The sequence below is a fragment of the Passer domesticus genome, chromosome 9 (genome assembly GCF_036417665.1).
Source record: "Passer domesticus isolate bPasDom1 chromosome 9, bPasDom1.hap1, whole genome shotgun sequence".
NCBI lineage: Eukaryota > Metazoa > Chordata > Aves > Passeriformes > Passeridae > Passer > Passer domesticus.
The window spans coordinates 7,982,378-8,000,612 of NC_087482.1; the positions used below are offsets into that span (position 1 = coordinate 7,982,378).

The 18,235-nt window shown below is 51.4% G+C and overlaps 1 protein-coding gene and 1 long non-coding RNA gene across 3 annotated transcripts; both read right to left on the bottom strand.

Annotated features, from left to right (window-relative positions):
- Positions 1 to 914: 914 nt before the first annotated feature.
- Positions 915 to 3,795, bottom strand: LOC135307110 (uncharacterized). 2 transcript variants are annotated; one of them, XM_064431763.1, is made up of 6 exons: positions 3,629 to 3,795; positions 2,882 to 2,989; positions 2,621 to 2,680; positions 2,499 to 2,534; positions 1,817 to 1,970; positions 915 to 1,286 (listed from the first exon to the last, which is right to left on the bottom strand). In XM_064431763.1, exons 1-6 carry the CDS (start codon positions 3,645 to 3,647, stop codon positions 1,124 to 1,126), a joined length of 540 nt encoding a protein of 179 aa, XP_064287833.1. In that variant the 5' UTR covers positions 3,648 to 3,795; the 3' UTR covers positions 915 to 1,123. The 2 variants fall into 2 exon arrangements, with proteins under 2 accessions (XP_064287833.1, XP_064287832.1); XM_064431762.1 differs by having other exon boundaries at positions 2,436 to 2,534.
- Positions 3,796 to 3,868: 73 nt separating this feature from the next.
- Positions 3,869 to 5,102, bottom strand: LOC135307111 (uncharacterized). Its single transcript, XR_010367842.1, has 3 exons — positions 4,766 to 5,102; positions 4,422 to 4,678; positions 3,869 to 3,976 (listed from the first exon to the last, which is right to left on the bottom strand). It is a non-coding gene; the product is annotated as an uncharacterized LOC135307111 (long non-coding RNA).
- Between the last annotated feature and the right edge of the window lie 13,133 nt (positions 5,103 to 18,235).

An 18,235-nucleotide genomic window follows, 5' to 3' on the forward strand; every position in this document is an offset into this window, starting at 1 on the left:
CTGTTTGGATTAATCCCACCACAAGCAGGGGCAAACCCATCTGTGGGTATTTTTGCTCAAGGACCTGGTTGCACTGGCTAGGTAATGCAGAAGGACAAGGAAAGTTGTTGTGTACCACAAGGAAATCTAACCTAATTTTAAGCAAGAATTGTGTGTAAAGTTTCATTTTATATAATATATATAGATAGATAGATACATATATATAGTAAGAGGATATTGGCTTGGGTATAGATGGTAATAGAATAAGGGTTAGATTATGTCCTAGGTTATAATATAAAATTATGTTCTATTCCCATCCTCAAGAGCTGCTGAAACCAGGAGAGGCATTGTTTCTTCCTTATCTCCTGTTAATGGGTCCATCAATGTCTTGCCACATGACTCAGAGATAACTCCCTCCCAGAGCCATTTCTGTTTCATGGCTAATCAAGGACCCACAGCATGAGGCAGAATGTTATCAGCCCACTGTGAGATGCTCTGCCCATGGGGGAGGAGCTAAGCATCCCCAGCTGGATATAATCTGGGTTTTGGAACACAACAAGCAGTCTTTCCACTGGATTCCCAGAGGAACCGCCGCCCTTACCCACTGCTTTTCCAGAGGATGAAAGCTACCAGATTGTTTCTACAGGATCACCACTTCCACAAGTCCATTTCATCTGGACTGCTACCACCACCCTAACTAGCAGGGTGTCAGCAGGCTGTATTCTGACCCTGTCAGTGGTTTTTCTTTTGTATTATTGCATGAATTTTGTTTTTTTTTTTCCCTTTTTCTAATAAATTGTATTTCTGACTTGGAGTCTCTCACTGGTTTTGCTTTCCAACCAGAACAAAGATCCTTCTCTTTATTTCAACAGAAGAATGGGCCGCTGCCTACCCTGCAACTGGGAGTGGGGAGGGTGGGGGGCGGTGGGGTGGGGTGTCGCCTTCAGTGATTCCTAGAGGGCAAGGCCAGGGGTCTCAGAGGCAGAGGAAGGGATGTGTTGGTCTCCGGAGGGGCTGGAAGGTGCTGGGATGGTCCTGGGGTCCCTAGAGGAACTCGAGTTGGCTGGGATGGGACAGACGGAGAGAAAAAAAGGGATGAAGGCAGCTTGGGGAGGCCCATGGGGAGAGCAGGTGGCAGTGGGATCTACAGGGTAAAAGGAGGTTCCCTCGTAGTTGGTTGTTCTGGGGTCCTCTTCACAGAAGACTTGAGAGGGCTGTCCAGACCGTCCCTGCTGCTGGAGGAGCTGCTCACGCTGGCTGGGTGTGAGGTGCAGCCACCGTCTTCCAACTCCTGTCCCGAGGTGCTCCTGTGCAGAGAGGAGGTGGCTGAGGCCCCAGCTGCCAGTGGCACACAGGGAGCCTCCTGCACAGCAGGGCCCAGAGCTGGCAAGGCTCCCCAGCACGGCTGGAGCTGCTGGCACAGCTGGGCCCAGCTGGACAGCTGCCCCTCAAGGCCCCGGCCAGCAGGGCACGACTCTGGGCAGGGTCCCTGGCCAGGAGCGGGCCCCAGAGCGCCTCTGCCTTTCAAGGGCAACCTTGGCCCTGCTCTTTCTCCTCCCCACCTCCCTCTGCCTCTGCCCTGTGCCCCTGGGGCTGCTCTTGGCCAGGCAGCCTCAGTGGGAGCCAGCACTGGCTGCAGCCCCAGCGGGGCCCCCAGGACAAGGCCCAGCAATTGAGAGGCCAATGGAAGCACTGGGCAGCAGCAGAACCCTCAGCAGAGATATCTGGACAACCAGGGACTGGCCACAGCTCCACTGCAAACTCTCTGGGAATATTCCCTGACTATGAGCAGCCTTTAAAGGAAGCTGCTTGAGACAGAGAATCGCGAAACACTCACCGTTTTCTCTTCGAGCAATACCAGATTCTGGCATAGCACATCATCAGGGACAGTGCTGCAGGTGCCACAATGGCCATCAACGTAATCAAAAAGGATGTTTCCGAGCTGAAAGTTCTTCTCATGCTTTTCCAATCTGTTGAGTTCTCGGCTGCATCTGTTGGAGCAATGGGGAGCGTGAGCCCGTGCTGTGCTGCACTGCTGAAATGCAGCGTGGTGCATACGGGCAGGACGTCCTCACTCCCTGTTTCCCCCAGAGCTGGGGCCTGCAGGCATTTTGCTGCCCCTTGGCACAGGACTGCTCAGTACCCAAACCCCTGACCCTGCATGCTATAATTCCTCTGTGCTGTGCCCTTCTGTTCCAGGTAACACTTGTCAAAGACATGGATAAGGACAAGGAAAATGGCCAGGATTTTGGAGCTGCTCCAGGGCCCTCTCTCCTGCAAAGAGCAGGCCCCTCCAGATATGCTCAGAGACTGGGAAATTGCAGGGGGATCTTAGGGTGTGCATGGACTGTGGTGCATGGATGCCTTCCCGCTGTGCCGGGCACGGCGTGTCCAGATGTGCAGCCAAAGTCCCCGGTTACTCTGTCCCAGGGGAAGGCTGAGGGAAATGCACCCACCACGCTGGCTGTCCACGCCACTCTGTTTTTGTTCCAGATGTTTGGAAATGTCCAGGGACTTACGAGCTCCTGTAGGTTTCTTCTTCCTTCTTGGAGGACCTTAAGAGAAATATTTCCGTTTCCCAGGAATGGATCCCACAAAACGAAGTCCCAGCCTGTGGGGACAGCAGGGACACACTACTCACCCCTGCGATGGGAGTGGGGCTTGTGTGCAACATCCACCAAAGTCCTCCCTGCAGACACACCTGAAACTCAACAGCCACAGAAGCTTCTGCCATCTCTGCTGATCTGCACGGGCACCACTGAGCCGCAGGAGCAGTGAGGGGATCGCGCAGGGCGAGGGCACACACGTGCCTGGTTCTGTGCTGGCACCTGCAGTGATGCCCCCCTGGCCAAGCTTTGGGCTCTGAGCTGGCAGCTCTCCCAGGGAAAAGGCCTTGACCTACCCTCAGCATCTCCCAGAGGCTCAGTAATGGGTACACATTGGGAATCCAGATCATCTTCATCAAACGTATTATCTTCGTCATCAGGATTGTCTTCATCATCAGGTTCACCTGCAAAGGACGGACAGAACAGCTCCTGTGACACTGTTGAAGATTCTCCTTCAGGCCCGAGTGGCAGTAAGGGCACCTGGGTGATTGGTGCCCTCCAAGGCACTCCCTCAGCTCTGCCTCCCACTCAGGAGCAGGGGCATGGGGAGCACGTGCCTGCAGTGGCCCCACACTGGCATGGAAGGAGCCCCTTGCAGGGCAGTTGGGGCAGAAAGGACTCCCTGGAGCTGCCAGCAGCTCTAAAGCCAGCCCCAGGCAGGGCCAGGGTGTGGCAGTGGCAGCAGGAGCAGCTCAGGCTCCCTGGGGCTGGCAAAGGAGCTGCCAAAGGCTCAGCCCCGGGGCACAGCCCTGGGCCCGGCCCCTTCCCTCTCTGCCCTTCTCCCTGGCTGCACAGAGCACATGGAAGGACACCCTGGCATTGCACACGGGAGGAAGATGGACAGCTAAACGCTCCTTCCTCCCACTGACAGCAATCCTGTGGGATCACTGTAGGGTACAAGAGTAGAAATTTGGAGGCCAGGATTTCCAGAATCCATCAAACTTCGGAGGATCTTAAGGGAAATGACAGAGGAATATCACTCTGGACAATGATTACACTTGGACAATGATTGCTCTGTTAGCAAAGAGTTGCTGAAAACCTACCATCACCAAGCTCCAACATCCTTAAACTGTGCTTTAACAGCGTTTCCCAGTGATGGAAGTCACGTTCCCAGTCTAGAAAGGAGCACAGATGGGAACTGTTCCATGCTGTGCTGGGATCCCCTTGTATAGGGAACCAAGCACTGCAAGGGGGTCAGGTAATGCTGTGTGCCTGCACTGCCAAGCAGCAGAGAGGGCAGCTGAAGCCTCAGCAGGGCTCAGGCCCAGAGGCACAGCAATTACCTCTGGGGCCTTTGCCTGGCATCGCCTCCCTTCCTGGGGCAGAGGCTGCCATGGAGCCACTGCTTCCTCCGGGAAATGCAGCTGTCAGCACACTCTCTCCTTCCATGTCTGCAGAAAGGAAAAAGGACAGCTGAATCAGGTGGGTTTGTTTCCCAATGGGAATGTGGCATTCTCAGGAGGCAATGCTTGTTTAAGTAATGGATAAGATTAAGGAGAAAGACCAGGGCCCTTCCTCCTCCAAAGAACTGCCCCTCCAGATGCGCTCACAGACTGGGAAAGTGCAGGGGATCTCAGGGTGGGCATGGCCCATGGTGCAGTTTGGGCTCCCTGGCAGCTGATGCCAAATGCCTTCCTGCAGAGGCTGGGCAGAAGCTGCAGCCAGGCCAGGCTGGGAAACAGCCCTGCAGGGCATGAAAGCAGCAGCAGCAGCAGCAGCGGGGCAGCGAGGCTGCCATGGATCCCTTCCCACTGTGCCGGGCACGGCGTGTCCAGATGTGCAGCCAAAGCCCCCGGCTGCTGAGTCCCAGGGGAAGCATGAGGGAAATGCACCCACCACGTTGTCTCTCCAGGTCACTCCAGATCCTGTGCATGTGTTTGGATGCCTCCAGGGACTTCCTGTCTCCTCCAGGTTTGTTCCTCCTTCTCGGAGGACCTTAATAAAAGCATTTGCATTTCAGGTGAATGGATCCCACTGAACCAGGGCTCAGCCTGCGGGGTCAGCAGTCACACACTACTCACCCCTGCCATGGGAGCGGGGCTTGTGTGCAGCAACCAGGAAAGGAGCCTGAAAAGTCTTTCCTGCAGACACACCTGAAATTCAACAGCCACAGAAGCTCCTGTCACCTGATTCCTGCAAGGTTCTCAATGATTATTCTTTTACCAACATTGAAAACATACCTGGTGGAGGGTTAAGACCCTGGAAATCATCATTAAGCCAAGCTGCTGGAGAAGCCTTCCTAGCATGCTCATCTAGAGGGGAGCACAGATCAGATCAGACCCATTTCCATGGTGTGCTGGGATCCTCCTCTGCCTTAGAGAACTGGGCACTGCAAGGGGGTCGGGTAAGGCCTTGGCTGCCAGTTGTCAGTGGACAAGGCCAAAGCAGCACACGGGCCTGGGGAGCTCTGGACTGGCTCTGGTCACTCTCCACCCACTTTGCAGGCCCTGTGCAACATCCCTGGAGTGGTGGCTGGAGGAGCCCAGGGACCATGGGGGCTCTCTCCCTCCCACAGAGGAAACCCTCCCCAAAGCCCTGGGCAAAACCATCCCCAGCGCTTCCCGGGGAGCAGGGAGCGCTGTGCCGGGAAAGGGGATCCAGGCTGCCGGCTCACCTGCTCGCCACACTTGGAGTGGAGCAGCCTGTGCAGCCCTGGCAGGCAGGGCCACGGCCAGGAGGAGCAGGAGGAAGAGGTGCAGAGCAAGGGCCATGCTGCCTTGGCCTCTGCCAGTCCCGCAGCTCTTGCTGCCACCTCTGTCCTGACACCGCTGTCCCAATGTCAGCACCGCTGCTGCCACCGCTGCTGCTGCCGCCGCAACAGTTGTGCTCAGGGACTGACTGCTGGCTCCTTGTGCTGCTCTGCAACCACGGGGCTCTGGCACCTCTGTGATCTCAGAGCCTTCTGTGACCTCATGGCCAGGGTGGAGATCTTTGGAGTGGGTTCTGCTTTCTTCGGAAGGGAGCTCATCCTGCCCAGCTGCTCTGCCCAAGCGCTGTGACACAGTCCCAGCTCAGCTGATCTCACAGGCTGGGACATGAAGGGATGCAGAGCAGCTCTGCCGAGAAGGACTTGGGGCTGCTGCTAGAAGAGAGGCTGGACATGAGCCAGCCATGTGCATCCAAAGGAGAGTGCCCAGCAGGTTGAAGGAGGTGACTCCCCCCCTCTGCTCTGGTGGGACCCCACCTGGAGTACTGTGGAAGACGTTTTACAGTGACCTCTGTGAGCCATCGAGAAGTTAGGTAGGAGGATCCATGTTTACAACTAAAATAGTTTTCTAGCAATTTTCTATGTCATTGAGCATAGAAACCAAGAAAGAAAGGATAAATAAAAGAAACCTGCAACTCCCTATTCCAATGAGTATTTTGCTTGTATCTCGCGACCAATGAGTAAAGTATAAAGTTAAGAGCTTTGTAAAAATGCAGAAAAAGCATGCAGGCTAGAATAAAAACAGGGTTTGAAGCCTTCTGGAAATGGACTGTGTTGCTTTGTAGTGTCTCAGTCTCTACCACGACAGAGTACTGCATCCTGCTCTGGGTCCCCAAGACAGGAAGGACACGGTCCTGTTGGATCTAGTCCAGAGGAGGGACAAAAAGCTCTGAGGGCTGGAGCCCTTGTGCTTTGGAGACAGGCTGGGAGAGCTGGCAGTGTTCAGCCTGGAAGAGAGAAGACTCCAGGGACACCTGATTGCTGCCTTTCAGGGCCTTATGGGGGCTTGTAAAGAGATGGGGACAGAATTTTTAATAGAGTCTTTTGTGACCAAACCGAGGGGGAATGGTTTTAATCTAAAAGATGGTAAATTCAGACTAGATGAAAGAAACACATTTTTTACACTGTTTGTTATGAAACCCTGGCACAGGTTACCCAGAGAGGCGGACATCCATCCCTGCAGACATTCAAGCTCCTGCTCTGAGCAACCTGACCTAGTTCAAGGTGTCCCTGCTCACTCCAGGCCATTGGGACTAGATGGCCTTTAAATGTCCCTTCCTACCCAAGCCATTCTGTGCTCCTGTGCACCATCAAAGCAGTGCTGCATTAGTGCTGGGCTGATTATGCTGGCACCTGTATTTTGGTACTTGTGCCATTTAGCAATTGGCCACGAGAGGATTGATGGGCTGGGCAGTGAAGTCTGCAAATAACACACAGTGTGCTCAAGGAGAAAAAGGAGAGGAACACGGCTTCCAGTTCAGATAAATGCCAGCATTTTGCTTCCCATTCCTGGTTAGAGAAATAAAGGAATGTCCTGAAGATCCCTTCATGTGGGTTCATTATTGGCCATATCAGTACTTGTGTTCTGTAAAACAGGTTAAGTTGTTACAGCTTCTTGCCCCATTTATCCCTGGATAAACCCCAAATACTGCATTGCTCCTTGTCTACTTTCTTCCAAGTCAGGGCAAATTTTGTTCATTACTGAGTGGGACATAGTCATCTGTTCACAAGCAAATTCCTCTTGCCATTCACACAATGGCTAGACTGCTTTGTTGATTTGCTCCAATTGGACTGTAATTAAGGCCTACCTTTCACTAGAATTAAAGCTGATGCATTGGGAGGCAAAGTGTTCAGTCATTTCTCCTGGAGTCTGACACTGTAGAGAGCTGTTCTGTAACCAAATGACATTTGAAGACAGGTGTAGTCTACCATACTTCTGGCATACTAAAAGTGAGAAAAAACCCTTTGAATCAGGATTTTATCCTTTCTTCCTCCACCTCCTCCTCCCAGGAATTTTAATCTCTGGAGTCTAAGTTCTTCAGCTGCCTCACAAACATTCTTTTAATTCAGACAGGCGTCCATGCATTGAGCCACAAATCAGGACCGTGGTGTGAACCTTGAAGCAATGTAGGTTTATAGCACTGAAAATAATAATCCAATACCCAGGTTAAGCCAAGCCTATTGGTTATTTCCCAAATAACTCCACGTATCCTCAGTGATGTTTCAAAAACGATCATTGTGAAGGCTAGGAGCGGGGAGAGAGAATGTTATCAAAATTAAAAATAGAGCTTTCTGAGATCTTTATTTTCCTATAAAAAGAGAGTCCAAACTATTCATCTATGGAACATTAAGTAAGAAGTGAACAAAAGACTGTCAAAATAATTGCTTGGGGAACAAAAAACCCATAAATAAAAACAAGCTTAAATGTAGATAATAAGTAAACCATCATGCAAAGAAAAAAAACAGACCTGCCAAAACTAAAACCAATAAGGCTGTTTCATCTGTCTCAATTAAAAAAAAAAAAAACCAAAAAAAAAAAACCAAAAAAAAAACCCCCTGAAAATAATTAGAGATTCTCAAGGGCGTTACTATATACAGAAACTTCCTGGTATTGGGAAAAACATGAAGGAAAGTGTAGCATGCAATTCACAGATGTAACCTAGAATTTGTTAGGGAGGGCCAGGGGTGGCAGTGGCTGCTCAGGGGTGGCTTTGGCCCATGTCCCTGGCAGCAGCCACTGCCCAAGCAGCTGTGCTGCCCCCGGGCTCTCCTCCCGGCCTGCTGGGCTTTGTTGGCTGGCACAGCCTGTGCCAAGGGCCGGCAAGGTGCCTGCAGGCCCCAGCTCTGGGGGAAACAGAGAAGGTCCTGCCCGTATCCACCGTGCTGCCAGCTCAGCAGTGCAGCACAGCACGGGCTCATGCTCCCCATCGCTCCCACAGATGCAGCCAGCATCACAAGACCTGTTCCCAATGCCCAGGATGGCCTCGGAAGGGGTTTCTGTCAGGGAACAGGCTGCTGGCTAGGGTTACTGGCAGGCGTGCTTTCTTTGGAGCTTGTCTTCATGTTGTGCTGCTTTGGAATTGGGTATTCCTGGAACAGAAAACAGTGAGTGTTTTGTTGCTCTCCCCCTCAAACAGCTTCTTTTGAAAGTCTAACGTGGTCGGGGAACATTCCCATTGAGGCTGCAGTGGGGTTGTGGCCAGTCCATGATTGTCCAAATAACTCTGCTGAGGGTTCTGCTGCTGCCCAGTGCTTCCATTGGCCTCTCAATTGCTGGGCCTTGTCCTGGGGGGCCCCGCTGGGGCTGCAGCCAGAGCTGGCTCCCACTGAGGCTGCCTGGCCAAGAGCAGCCCCAGGGGCTCGGGGCAGAGGCAGAGGGAGGTGGGGAGGAGAAAGGGCAGGGCCGAGGTTGCCCTTGAAAGGCAGAGGCGCTCTGGGGCCCGCTCCTGGCCAGGGACCCTGCCCAGAGCCGTGCCCTGCTGGCCAGGGCCTTGAGGGGCAGCTGTCCAGCTGGGCCCAGCTGTGCCAGCAGCTTCAGCCGTGCTGGGGAGCCTTGCCAGCTCGGGCCCTGCTGTGCACGAGGGTCCCTGTGTGCCACTGGCAGCTGGGGCCTCAGCCACCTCCTCTCTCCACAGGAGCACCTCTCCCACTTCACAAGACCGGCCTAATACCTCAGCCATGGAGAACTTGGCCTGTCATCATGCATCTCCGTGCCAGTGTCCGTTGTCCTTACCACAGGTGTATTACCAGCTTGTAGCTGGAAGTATGCTACAACCACTGTCTAGAACAGATCCGTCTCTCCCTGAAGGGAATGACCTAGCTGCCCATCCAGGACAGGAGGTGCAGCCCTCTAGCCAGGGAATGGATTATTCAAAAAGTTATATTTACTTGTAAAAATTTTAGATGTTTATTAAAAACCTTATTAGAAATATAACAGGACACTGAATAAAGACAATGTTACTGTGCCGGGAGTAGAGGATTTTTCCCACCACATTCTCATGCACGCAATGGAGATCTCACCTTTTAACTCTTTTGCCCTTCTTAAAGTTCTGTCTATCGACTCCTTCTTTGATGTCCAGTGCTGGAGTTTACTTCCTTACATCTCGATTGGAGGTCAGGTGCTGCTGTCGTAGCAAGGTGACCCTCTTAAATGTCTCAAACTCAGGTAATCCCAAGATAACAACACAACAGGGGGTAAAACATATCTATATATATATAAAACTTCTCTTAACATATATGCATGATATTTATCCTTTAATTGTGAGAGTCAACTGTCGCATTATTCATCTATCACAGGCTTGAGTCCAGGTTCAGCTCAGGTGTCTGTGTGCTACCACCAGCACTGGCGGAGCTGCTCGTCTGGGCACAGCCAGGCATGGGCAGGCAGCAGCTGGGCATGGGGCTCATCAGACCAACAGCACCCTCATGTTATCTTTGTCTTTCATTTTAAAACATTTAGATATATTTTTCCTTTGTAGCATTGAGAAGAGTTTTTCATAGAATACGGACACCAGATATTTGTTCCCCTTTCCTCCAACAGTTCTGCATTTGACAAAGTAGTTTTACAGTTAAGGAAACCTAGAATCTTCTGACACTTGGGCAATAAAAGTAAAATTGCCTTTAATTCTTAATGTTTAGTCTTACACAGCCCAGACAAGACCAGCACAGCTCAGGGGAATTATCCCAAGCAGGCTCAGGGCACTCGGGTTCTGAGCAGTCCTGCTGGGGTCCTTCCATGGGGGACACATCCTGAAACCTGGGGAGTGACTGCATGGGGTGCCCATGGTGGGGAAAGGACAGAGAGGGAGAGCAAGGCTCCAGTGTGTCCTTAGTGGGCCTGAGCCTGTCCCCTGGGGCTGGGGGAGCTGTCACGGGGCAGGGAGGGCCAGGGGTGGCAGTGGCTGCTCAGGGATGGCTTTGGCCCATGACCCTGGCAGCAGCCGCTGCCCAAGCAGCTGCGCTGCCCCCGGGCTCTCCTCCTGGCCTGCTGGGCTTTGTTGGCTGGCACAGCCTGCGCCAAGGGCCGGCAAGGTGCCTGCAGGCCCCAGCTCTGGGGGAAACAGAGAACGTCCTGCCCGTATTCACCGTGCTGCCAGCTCAGCAGTGCAGCACAGCACGGGCTCACGCTCCCCATCGCTCCCACAGATGCAGCCGGCACCACAACACGTCTTCCCCATGCCCAGAAGGGAATTGGTTTCTGCCAGGGAACACACTGCTGGCTAGAGTTAATGACAAGCCAGGCTTTTCTATGGCATGCCGGGCATTGGGCATGCCATATAAAAGCCTGTAAGGATGGCAGTAGGCCAGGGTCCCTCATGTGGCACACCAGCTGGAGGGGGGGTTTTGTAGGTGTTGGGTTTTGCAGGAAGGCATGCAGGGCTTTGCGTCCTTTGTAGAGTGGTGCATGGGGCTGGGGTTCCTCGTGAGGTTCTCAGGGGATTTGAGATCTCTTCTGTGGCATACAGGGGACTGGAGACATCCGTAAGGCTGGCAGGGGCTTGAGTACCTTGTGATTAACGTGGCGGTTTAGTGCTTGCCGTCAAGGCCTGGAGAGGAGCTGAGTCCTTCCTAAGGTGGGCAGGAGGCTGTGGTCTTTTGTGAGGCACACAAGGCTGCCCTGGGGTCTCTGCATTGGTGAACACTGATTCTCTGCGAGGCACAGAGGGATATTTTGGGGTCTCTGCTGAGGGGTGCAGGGATCCCTCAGGAGGCATAAAGGAGTCTTGATGGTCTCTACTAAGGTGTGCAGGGATCCCTCATGAGATGTGCAGCGGGGTTTTTCAGTCTCCTCAGCGCAGCAAAGGGCCACTCTGGGTGGAGGCTGTGCAAAGTGGGCAGAAAGCTTCCTGCCAAGCCTTGCGGCCGGCGGGCGGGCGGAGCCCATCCTTGGGGGTCGGGCGGGGCCTCTGGAGCCGCCGTGCCCTTGTCGGGCAGGTCCCGGCCCCGGCGGGGAAGGGCCGCGGCCCCGGGCTCCGGCGGTGCTGCCGAGCAGCAGCGGAGGCACAAGGGCCCCGCTCCGGCCTGGCCCTGTGCTGCAGCCGAGCACAGGGACAGCCACGGCCGCTCCCTGCGCCACAGGCAGCACCGGGGCTGCAGCTGAGGCCGTGCCTGCTCCCACTGAGGAAGGAGCTCCTTGCAATGCCCACTTCCCTAAAGCACGTGGGCAAGCCAGCACAGCATGGAAACGCTTCTGAACTGTGCTCCCATGGACACTGGGATTGAGAGATGGATTGACTGGAAGTCCTGGTCCGTCACTGTGTGGAGATCACGCTGCATGCTGGAGGCAACTTCTCGATGCCCCTTTGCTGAGAGAACAATCACGGATTAGCAGTTGTGGCCAAGAGCAGCCCCAGGGGCTCGGGGCAGAGGCAGAGGGAGGTGGGGAGGAGAAAGAGCAGGGCCGAGATTGCCCTTGAAAGGCAGAGGTGCTCTGGGGCCCGCTCCTGGCCAGGGACCCTGCCCAGAGCCGTGCCCTGCTGGCCGGGGCCTTGAGGGGCAGCTGTCCAGCTGGGCCCAGCTGTGCCAGCAGCTCCAGCCGTGCTGGGGAGCCTTGCCAGCTCTGGGCCCTGCTGTGCACGAGGGTCCCTGTGTGCCACTGGCAGCTGGGGCCTCAGCCACCTCCTCTCTCCACAGGAGCGTCTCTGCAGCTTCACAAGACCGGCCAAAGAGTTCCATCAGGGAGACATGTACCTGCACCTGCGCCTCTCATCAGCCATCCCTAAGCCATGTCCAACATCCCTGCCACAGCTGCATTATCAGCTTGTTGCTAGGGACATAGTGCCACCACCCTGAACAGGAGCCTCTGTCCCCAAAGTGCTGGCCCTGGTGTCTTTTGCAGTGAGCAAGGGAGTGAGGGAAGCCATGACAAACATTAGCAATGTCCGTTGCTTTTACTGTGGCCAACTTGGACATTTCCAGAAAGACTGTCCTCACCTTCCTGTTGGGCAATTTATTAACTATGTTCCACCTCCTAGGCCTCTTCCTTTCCAACAGCCCTATCGGCCCACATACAACTTTCAGCAGCAATATTATCAGCCGACCCAGGGAAATGCTTAGCAGAGCATGGGGCCACGCCGCGTGACAACAGCAAATTACCGGCCTTGCCTGCAAAGCCCACCTCAGCTGCCAGCCATCCAGGAGTCCCCCGCCCCAACAGGCTCCTCGCAGAGGACCGCAGTCATGAGGACGGACTCCAGTTGTTCCGCAGAACCGGAACTTTCCCCAAAGCCTCCGACCAATGTTAGTAAGTTCTGTCCATCTGCTTTTCCCCGACGAAGATCTAGTTTGAGTTCCAGCTGGGTACCTTGAGCCCCCTTTCCACCCTCAACCAACTACAGTCCTGCTGTTTGGGGACAGTGAACACACTCCAGATCAGGTAAGTATATTACCAGAAGTTGTGACTGTAAATCCAGGCAATGAAATTACTGTGTCAGTTGTTTGTTACAATCCACCATTTACATTGTTGAAATTTGTACCTTTTGCACAAATGTTAATTTTAACTGGCCAGGATTCAGAGGTTGAACCTGATTCAAATTTTGATGTATTTGCATGTCACTAGATTTGTAAAGACAAACCCCTGATTGATTCTTGTATTTCCAAAAATGGGAAATCCATTGAACTTCGTCTCATGGCTGACACAGGAGTGGACGTTACTATCCTCCCCAGGGCAAAGTGGCCCCGCGACTGGGCACTGGTGTCCCCTTGTGGCACAATCTCCGGTGTTGGTGGAGCTGTCAATTCCATGCAAAGTCCTCATCTTGTAAGCGTAGAGGGGCCTGAGGGGCAAGTCTCCACCATCTGACCATTTGTCGTGTCATCCAATATCTCCCTATTTGGCAGGGATGTTTTATCCCAGTGAGGTGCCTGCCTTTATATCCCTGACCCCAAGTGGGATTTTTGGCATGGGCCACTGCAGAGCGAATTTCCCCACCATTGAATTGGAAAACCGATGTTCCGATGTGGGTGGATCAGTGGCCCCTCCCATCAGACAAATTAAATGCGCTCATCGAATCAGTCAAGGAGCAAGAACAACTCGGGCAATTAGTTACATCAACTAGCCCGTGAAATACCTCAGATTTTGTCATCCGAAAGCTTGGCAAAAGCAGTTGGCGTCTGCTCCAAGACCTTCAAAAAATTAATGAGGTTATTGAGGATATGGTCCCCTTCAGCCTGGCCTCCCCTCCCCTTCTATGCTTCCCCACGATTGGCAGCTTGCTGTCCTTGCTATCAAGGACTGCTTCTTTAACATCCCACTTTACCCAGGAGATGCCCTCAGATTTGCATTTTCAGTACCATCTCTGAACAGAAGTGAGACTTTTAAAAGGTATCAATGGGTATCAATCCTCAAGAATTGAAAAACTGCCCCGTGTTATGCCAAATGTAGGTTGCTCAGGTTTTATCACCTGTCAGGAATCAGTTTCCTGAAGCTATCATAGTCCATTACATGGATGACATACTTATTTGTGCTGCCACCAAAAGTTACCTTAGTGCCGCTCTCGAAAAGACTGTTTCTACTATTGAGAAAGCAGGTTTTGTAATTGCTCAGGACAAAATACAAATGTCAGCACTGTGGACATACCTTGGGTATCTCATCACTGGGAGAACTGTAACACCACAGATTTTTTCTATAAATGAACAGCCACAGGCTCTAGAGCACATTCAACGCATTTGTGGGATCATCACTTGGGTCTGGCCTTTGCTCGGCTTGACAAGGCAAGAGCTGGCTCCACTGTTCTCCTTGCTGAAGAAAGACACCGACCCCACAGCCCCACAGACCCTGACACCAGAGGCAGAGGAAACATTGCAGAAAGTAGCAGAGGCAATGAGGACACGACAGGCTGAACAGGTCAGAAAAAACCTTCCGATTGAATTTGTCATCCTGGGAAAGTGCCCACACTTTCATGGGCTCCTATTTCAGTGGGACACAACACAGAAAGACCCACTCATCATACTCGAGTGGTTGTTTCTCCCACATCAGCCTGCGAAAACAGTGTATACACCATCAGAGTTGCTAGCAAAATTAATTGCCAAAAGTCACCATCGCCTCTGAAGCCCCGTAGGCTGTGATCCCTCATGCATTTACCTGCCTTTGAAGTTAGGTCAATTGGACGCCTTATTAAAAACAAATGAAAACATCCAAATTGCTTTCGATAGCTATCTCGGGAAAGTCTCAATTCACTACCCAAAGCACAAATTATTCAAAGATTCGTTCCATGTAGTTCCAAAAACTTTCCAAAGTCATCTTCCTATTAAAGGCGCTGTCACAGTGTTCACTGATGGGTCTGGCAGGTCCCACAGATCGGTATTTACCTGGAAAGACCTGAACACTCAAAAGTGGGAATCTGATGTTCAGACCATGGAAGGTTCCCCCCAGATTGCGGAGCTTTTTGCAGTTGTGAGGGCCTTCAGGATATTCCAGCAACCATTTAACTTAGTGACTGATTCATCTTATGTTGCCGGGATAGTTGATGGAGCAGAGCATGCTCTGCTCAAAGACGTGCAAAACAAACAGCTGTTTTCCTTGCTTTCAGAATTCATCTGGCTCATCTCTCATGGAGAGCAACCCTATCATATTCTACATGTAAGATCCCACACCAACATGCCTGGCTTCCTTACTGAGGGGAACCAGAGGGCAGATGCATTGGCAATGACAGTCACCACCACAATTACTTCACCAACTTTACCTGACATTTTTAAACAAGCACAATTGAGCCTCATGTTTTACCACCAAAACGCGCCAGCCCTGGCACGTCAGTTGAAATTGTCACAAGAACAAGCCTGTGCCATTGTAGCCACATGTCCAAATTGCCAATCCCGTGCCCTTCCAACAGTATTAACAGGTATCAATCCTAGGGGACTGAATGCATTTGACCTGTGGCAGTCAGACATTACTCATTACCCACTTTTTGGGAAATTAAAATATATTCACGTATGTATACATACATTTTCTGGTGCAATCTTTGCATCTCTGCATGTAGGAGAGAAAGCCAAAGATGTCACCAAGCACTTTAACATGGCCTTTGCTACCCTAGGAGTTCCAAAAAAGATTAAGACAGATAATGAACCAAGTTACACCTCCAAAGCATTTCAAAATTTTCTCTCAGCTTGGGGAAATCACCATCACACCGGCATTCCTCGCAACCCTCAGGGACAATCAATAGAAGAAGGCACACACAAAGAAATTAACAACCTGTTAGGTTTACAAAAAGATTCTGCCCTTTTAATGACACCTCAAGAAAGACTCTGCAAAGCACTATATGTGCTCACTTTTCTTAACTGCCATTCAAAAGAGCCAAATCCTCCAATCCTTTGGCATTTGCATAACAACATATTTGCCCATCTCAAAGAACACCCACCTGTGCTCATCAGAGACCCTGAGTCCCACCAAATTAAAGGTCCTTTTCCACTAATAACCTGGGGCCAAGGGTACGTGTGTGTTTCAACAGAAACAGGGCCGAACTGGATTCCAGGCCACTTTGTCAAACCCTACCTGAATGCAAATCAGCCTGCTGACCCACCCAGGAAAAGCCAAGATGCATCTGATCAGCCAGACACCGCAGCAGATGCAGTCACTTGGAAGCGTCGGAACAAGAAGACCAGAATTCCCAACATTGTAGCACGAACTCTCATCACAAAAAAATATTTTCCACTGTCATACCTTGCTGCAGAACCCCTCCTTTCCTCCCCAACTATCCCTATCCCTTTTCCCACATACCTTGCCCCCAACCCATCCCACAAGTCCCCACGCCTCTCTTTCCTGCTTGTGTCCTACGATTATTAGAAAAGGGGGAGGGTGAGGAGAGTGACTGAAAGAGTGTACAGAAATTTAATGTCATATGTTTCTCTTGCTATTTGCTACAGCAAAATCACCCTGGAAGGCCACCCTGGAAAGAATGAAATTCAAACAAGTGCTTTTCACTGCAATCACCATTCTGCTCCATCCGTGAATAGCAGAAGGGTGGATGGTGCAACAACTGACAGAAAATGTATGGCAGAATCTGGCGAAAACTCTGAAACAAGATAAGATCTGCTTGCCAATGGGCAGCGTGGACAATCCTCTATCTACGTGCCTGGTGGGAATGCCTCTGTTGCAAAAAGATTATCCATATGCGGGGAAGAAACCAAATCCGGTTGACACCTGGGACACCTGGACAAAGATTTTACCACATGCCACACAAGAGCCCCAGGAGTTAGATCTCTTGGGCTCTGCTCCAGCTACATACTGTGTTAGGTTTTTCTATCTACAAAACACACCCATTTGGCATGACTCTGCAGTCTCAGGCACAGTAACTCAGAAAGATGTAACACCTAATAGCAGAAAGTATAATTCAGCCACATGGTGCAAGTATACCTATAGCACACCATCTGAGTCCAGTGATGTTCCCAGAGTGTCACCGAGAGGCGTGTTTCTTATCTGCGGCGACAGAGTGTGGGCAGGGATCCCATCAAAGATCAAAGGAGGTCCCTCCAGCCTCGAACAGCTGACTGTCCTCACCCCAAACACATCACAAATTATAAATTGGCAGAATCAAGAAGGATTGGCATCAAAAAGAGATCTTACAGTCAATTCGACCCAAATTGCGATGACAAAATTTACGATTGGAGCGAATCCAAAAGAGTCTCTGCATCCATTTTTCTACCTTGGTACGCAGCTGCAAAGGCTCTCGGTGAAATTTCCCACCTGGGGTGTTGGCTCAGCCGTCAGGCCAAAGCTGCCTCCGCAGCCCTGTCAGATCTGCTCACGGAAGAAGAAACCACCAGGCACGCCACCCTACAAAATACAGCTGACATTGATTTTCTCCTTCTTGCGCACGGTCACAGCTGTCAGGACTTTGCTGGTCTGTGCTGTTTTAATTTAACATCTAAAAGCACCTCCATACATGCCAGCATTCAGCAAATTCGAAACCAAGTGCAAGACCTCATGACGGAGACCAGAGACATCAATGTAGTAGGTAAAGCACTCACACAGTGGGGAATCCCCAGGTGGCTTGTATCAATTCTCAAAAATTTGGTGTGGATTTAAGTTGTCATTTTCATGATAATGGTTGCCCTGAGTTGTTTGAAAAGAGTAATAGAAAAGTCACTTGGAAAAATTTATTTAATAAAGAAAGAAGGGGGAGATGTGGGGGTCATGGGTGAGAAAGCTATCTCAGGAATGCCCTGGGAAAGCACCATTGTCTAAGTCAGGGAAAATTCATTCCTTTCCCATGGTTCGAATGCTGTACTCCCTTTCCCATCCCACTCATCCTGTACCCTTTGTATCTTTCATTAGTTACTCCTGTGAAAATTTTCCCCTCCCATCCCCCTCCATGTAGCTGTGCACAAAATCTGTAACTTTCCCCAGAGATCTCGCACTCGCCCTGGTATCCCTCTGCTGGTGTTACCATCCCTGCTGTCCCTTCGACTCACTGTGTGTCCCTCAGCCTACCCTCCATGTTTTCCTATCCTTTTTGGACCCTGCAATAAATCAGTTGAAATTATCCAGGACTCAAGCTGCCCTCCTTCTATCTGGTGAAGAGAAACATCTAGCCTGGGTCGAGCGGGTGAAAATCCTGACCCCGGCAACCTTGTTCTTATCAATTTCTATGACATCACACACACAGTCCTTAAACACACACAGCCATCACCTATATACACTAGTACCGTTTCTTGGTTGGTATCTGGGTGGATCTCAAAGTGGCAAATGCCTTGGTCATTGTCAAGGCATATGTCTTGAGCACTAATCACATTACTGTCACAGATGAATCCCTGTTGTTCTTGAGCAATGTAATGTTCCAAGTTTACGGTTTGCCATCTCCCCTGGATTTTCCAAGCCCATACCCTGTATTCTGAGGGGTATAATGCTGGCTGCTTGTGACTGAGCCATAAGGCAGCAATGGCGTGAATAGCGTGAACTGTGCCATTATGCAGAGTGAGCACGAAGGCTGGAGCTGTATTAGTGGGG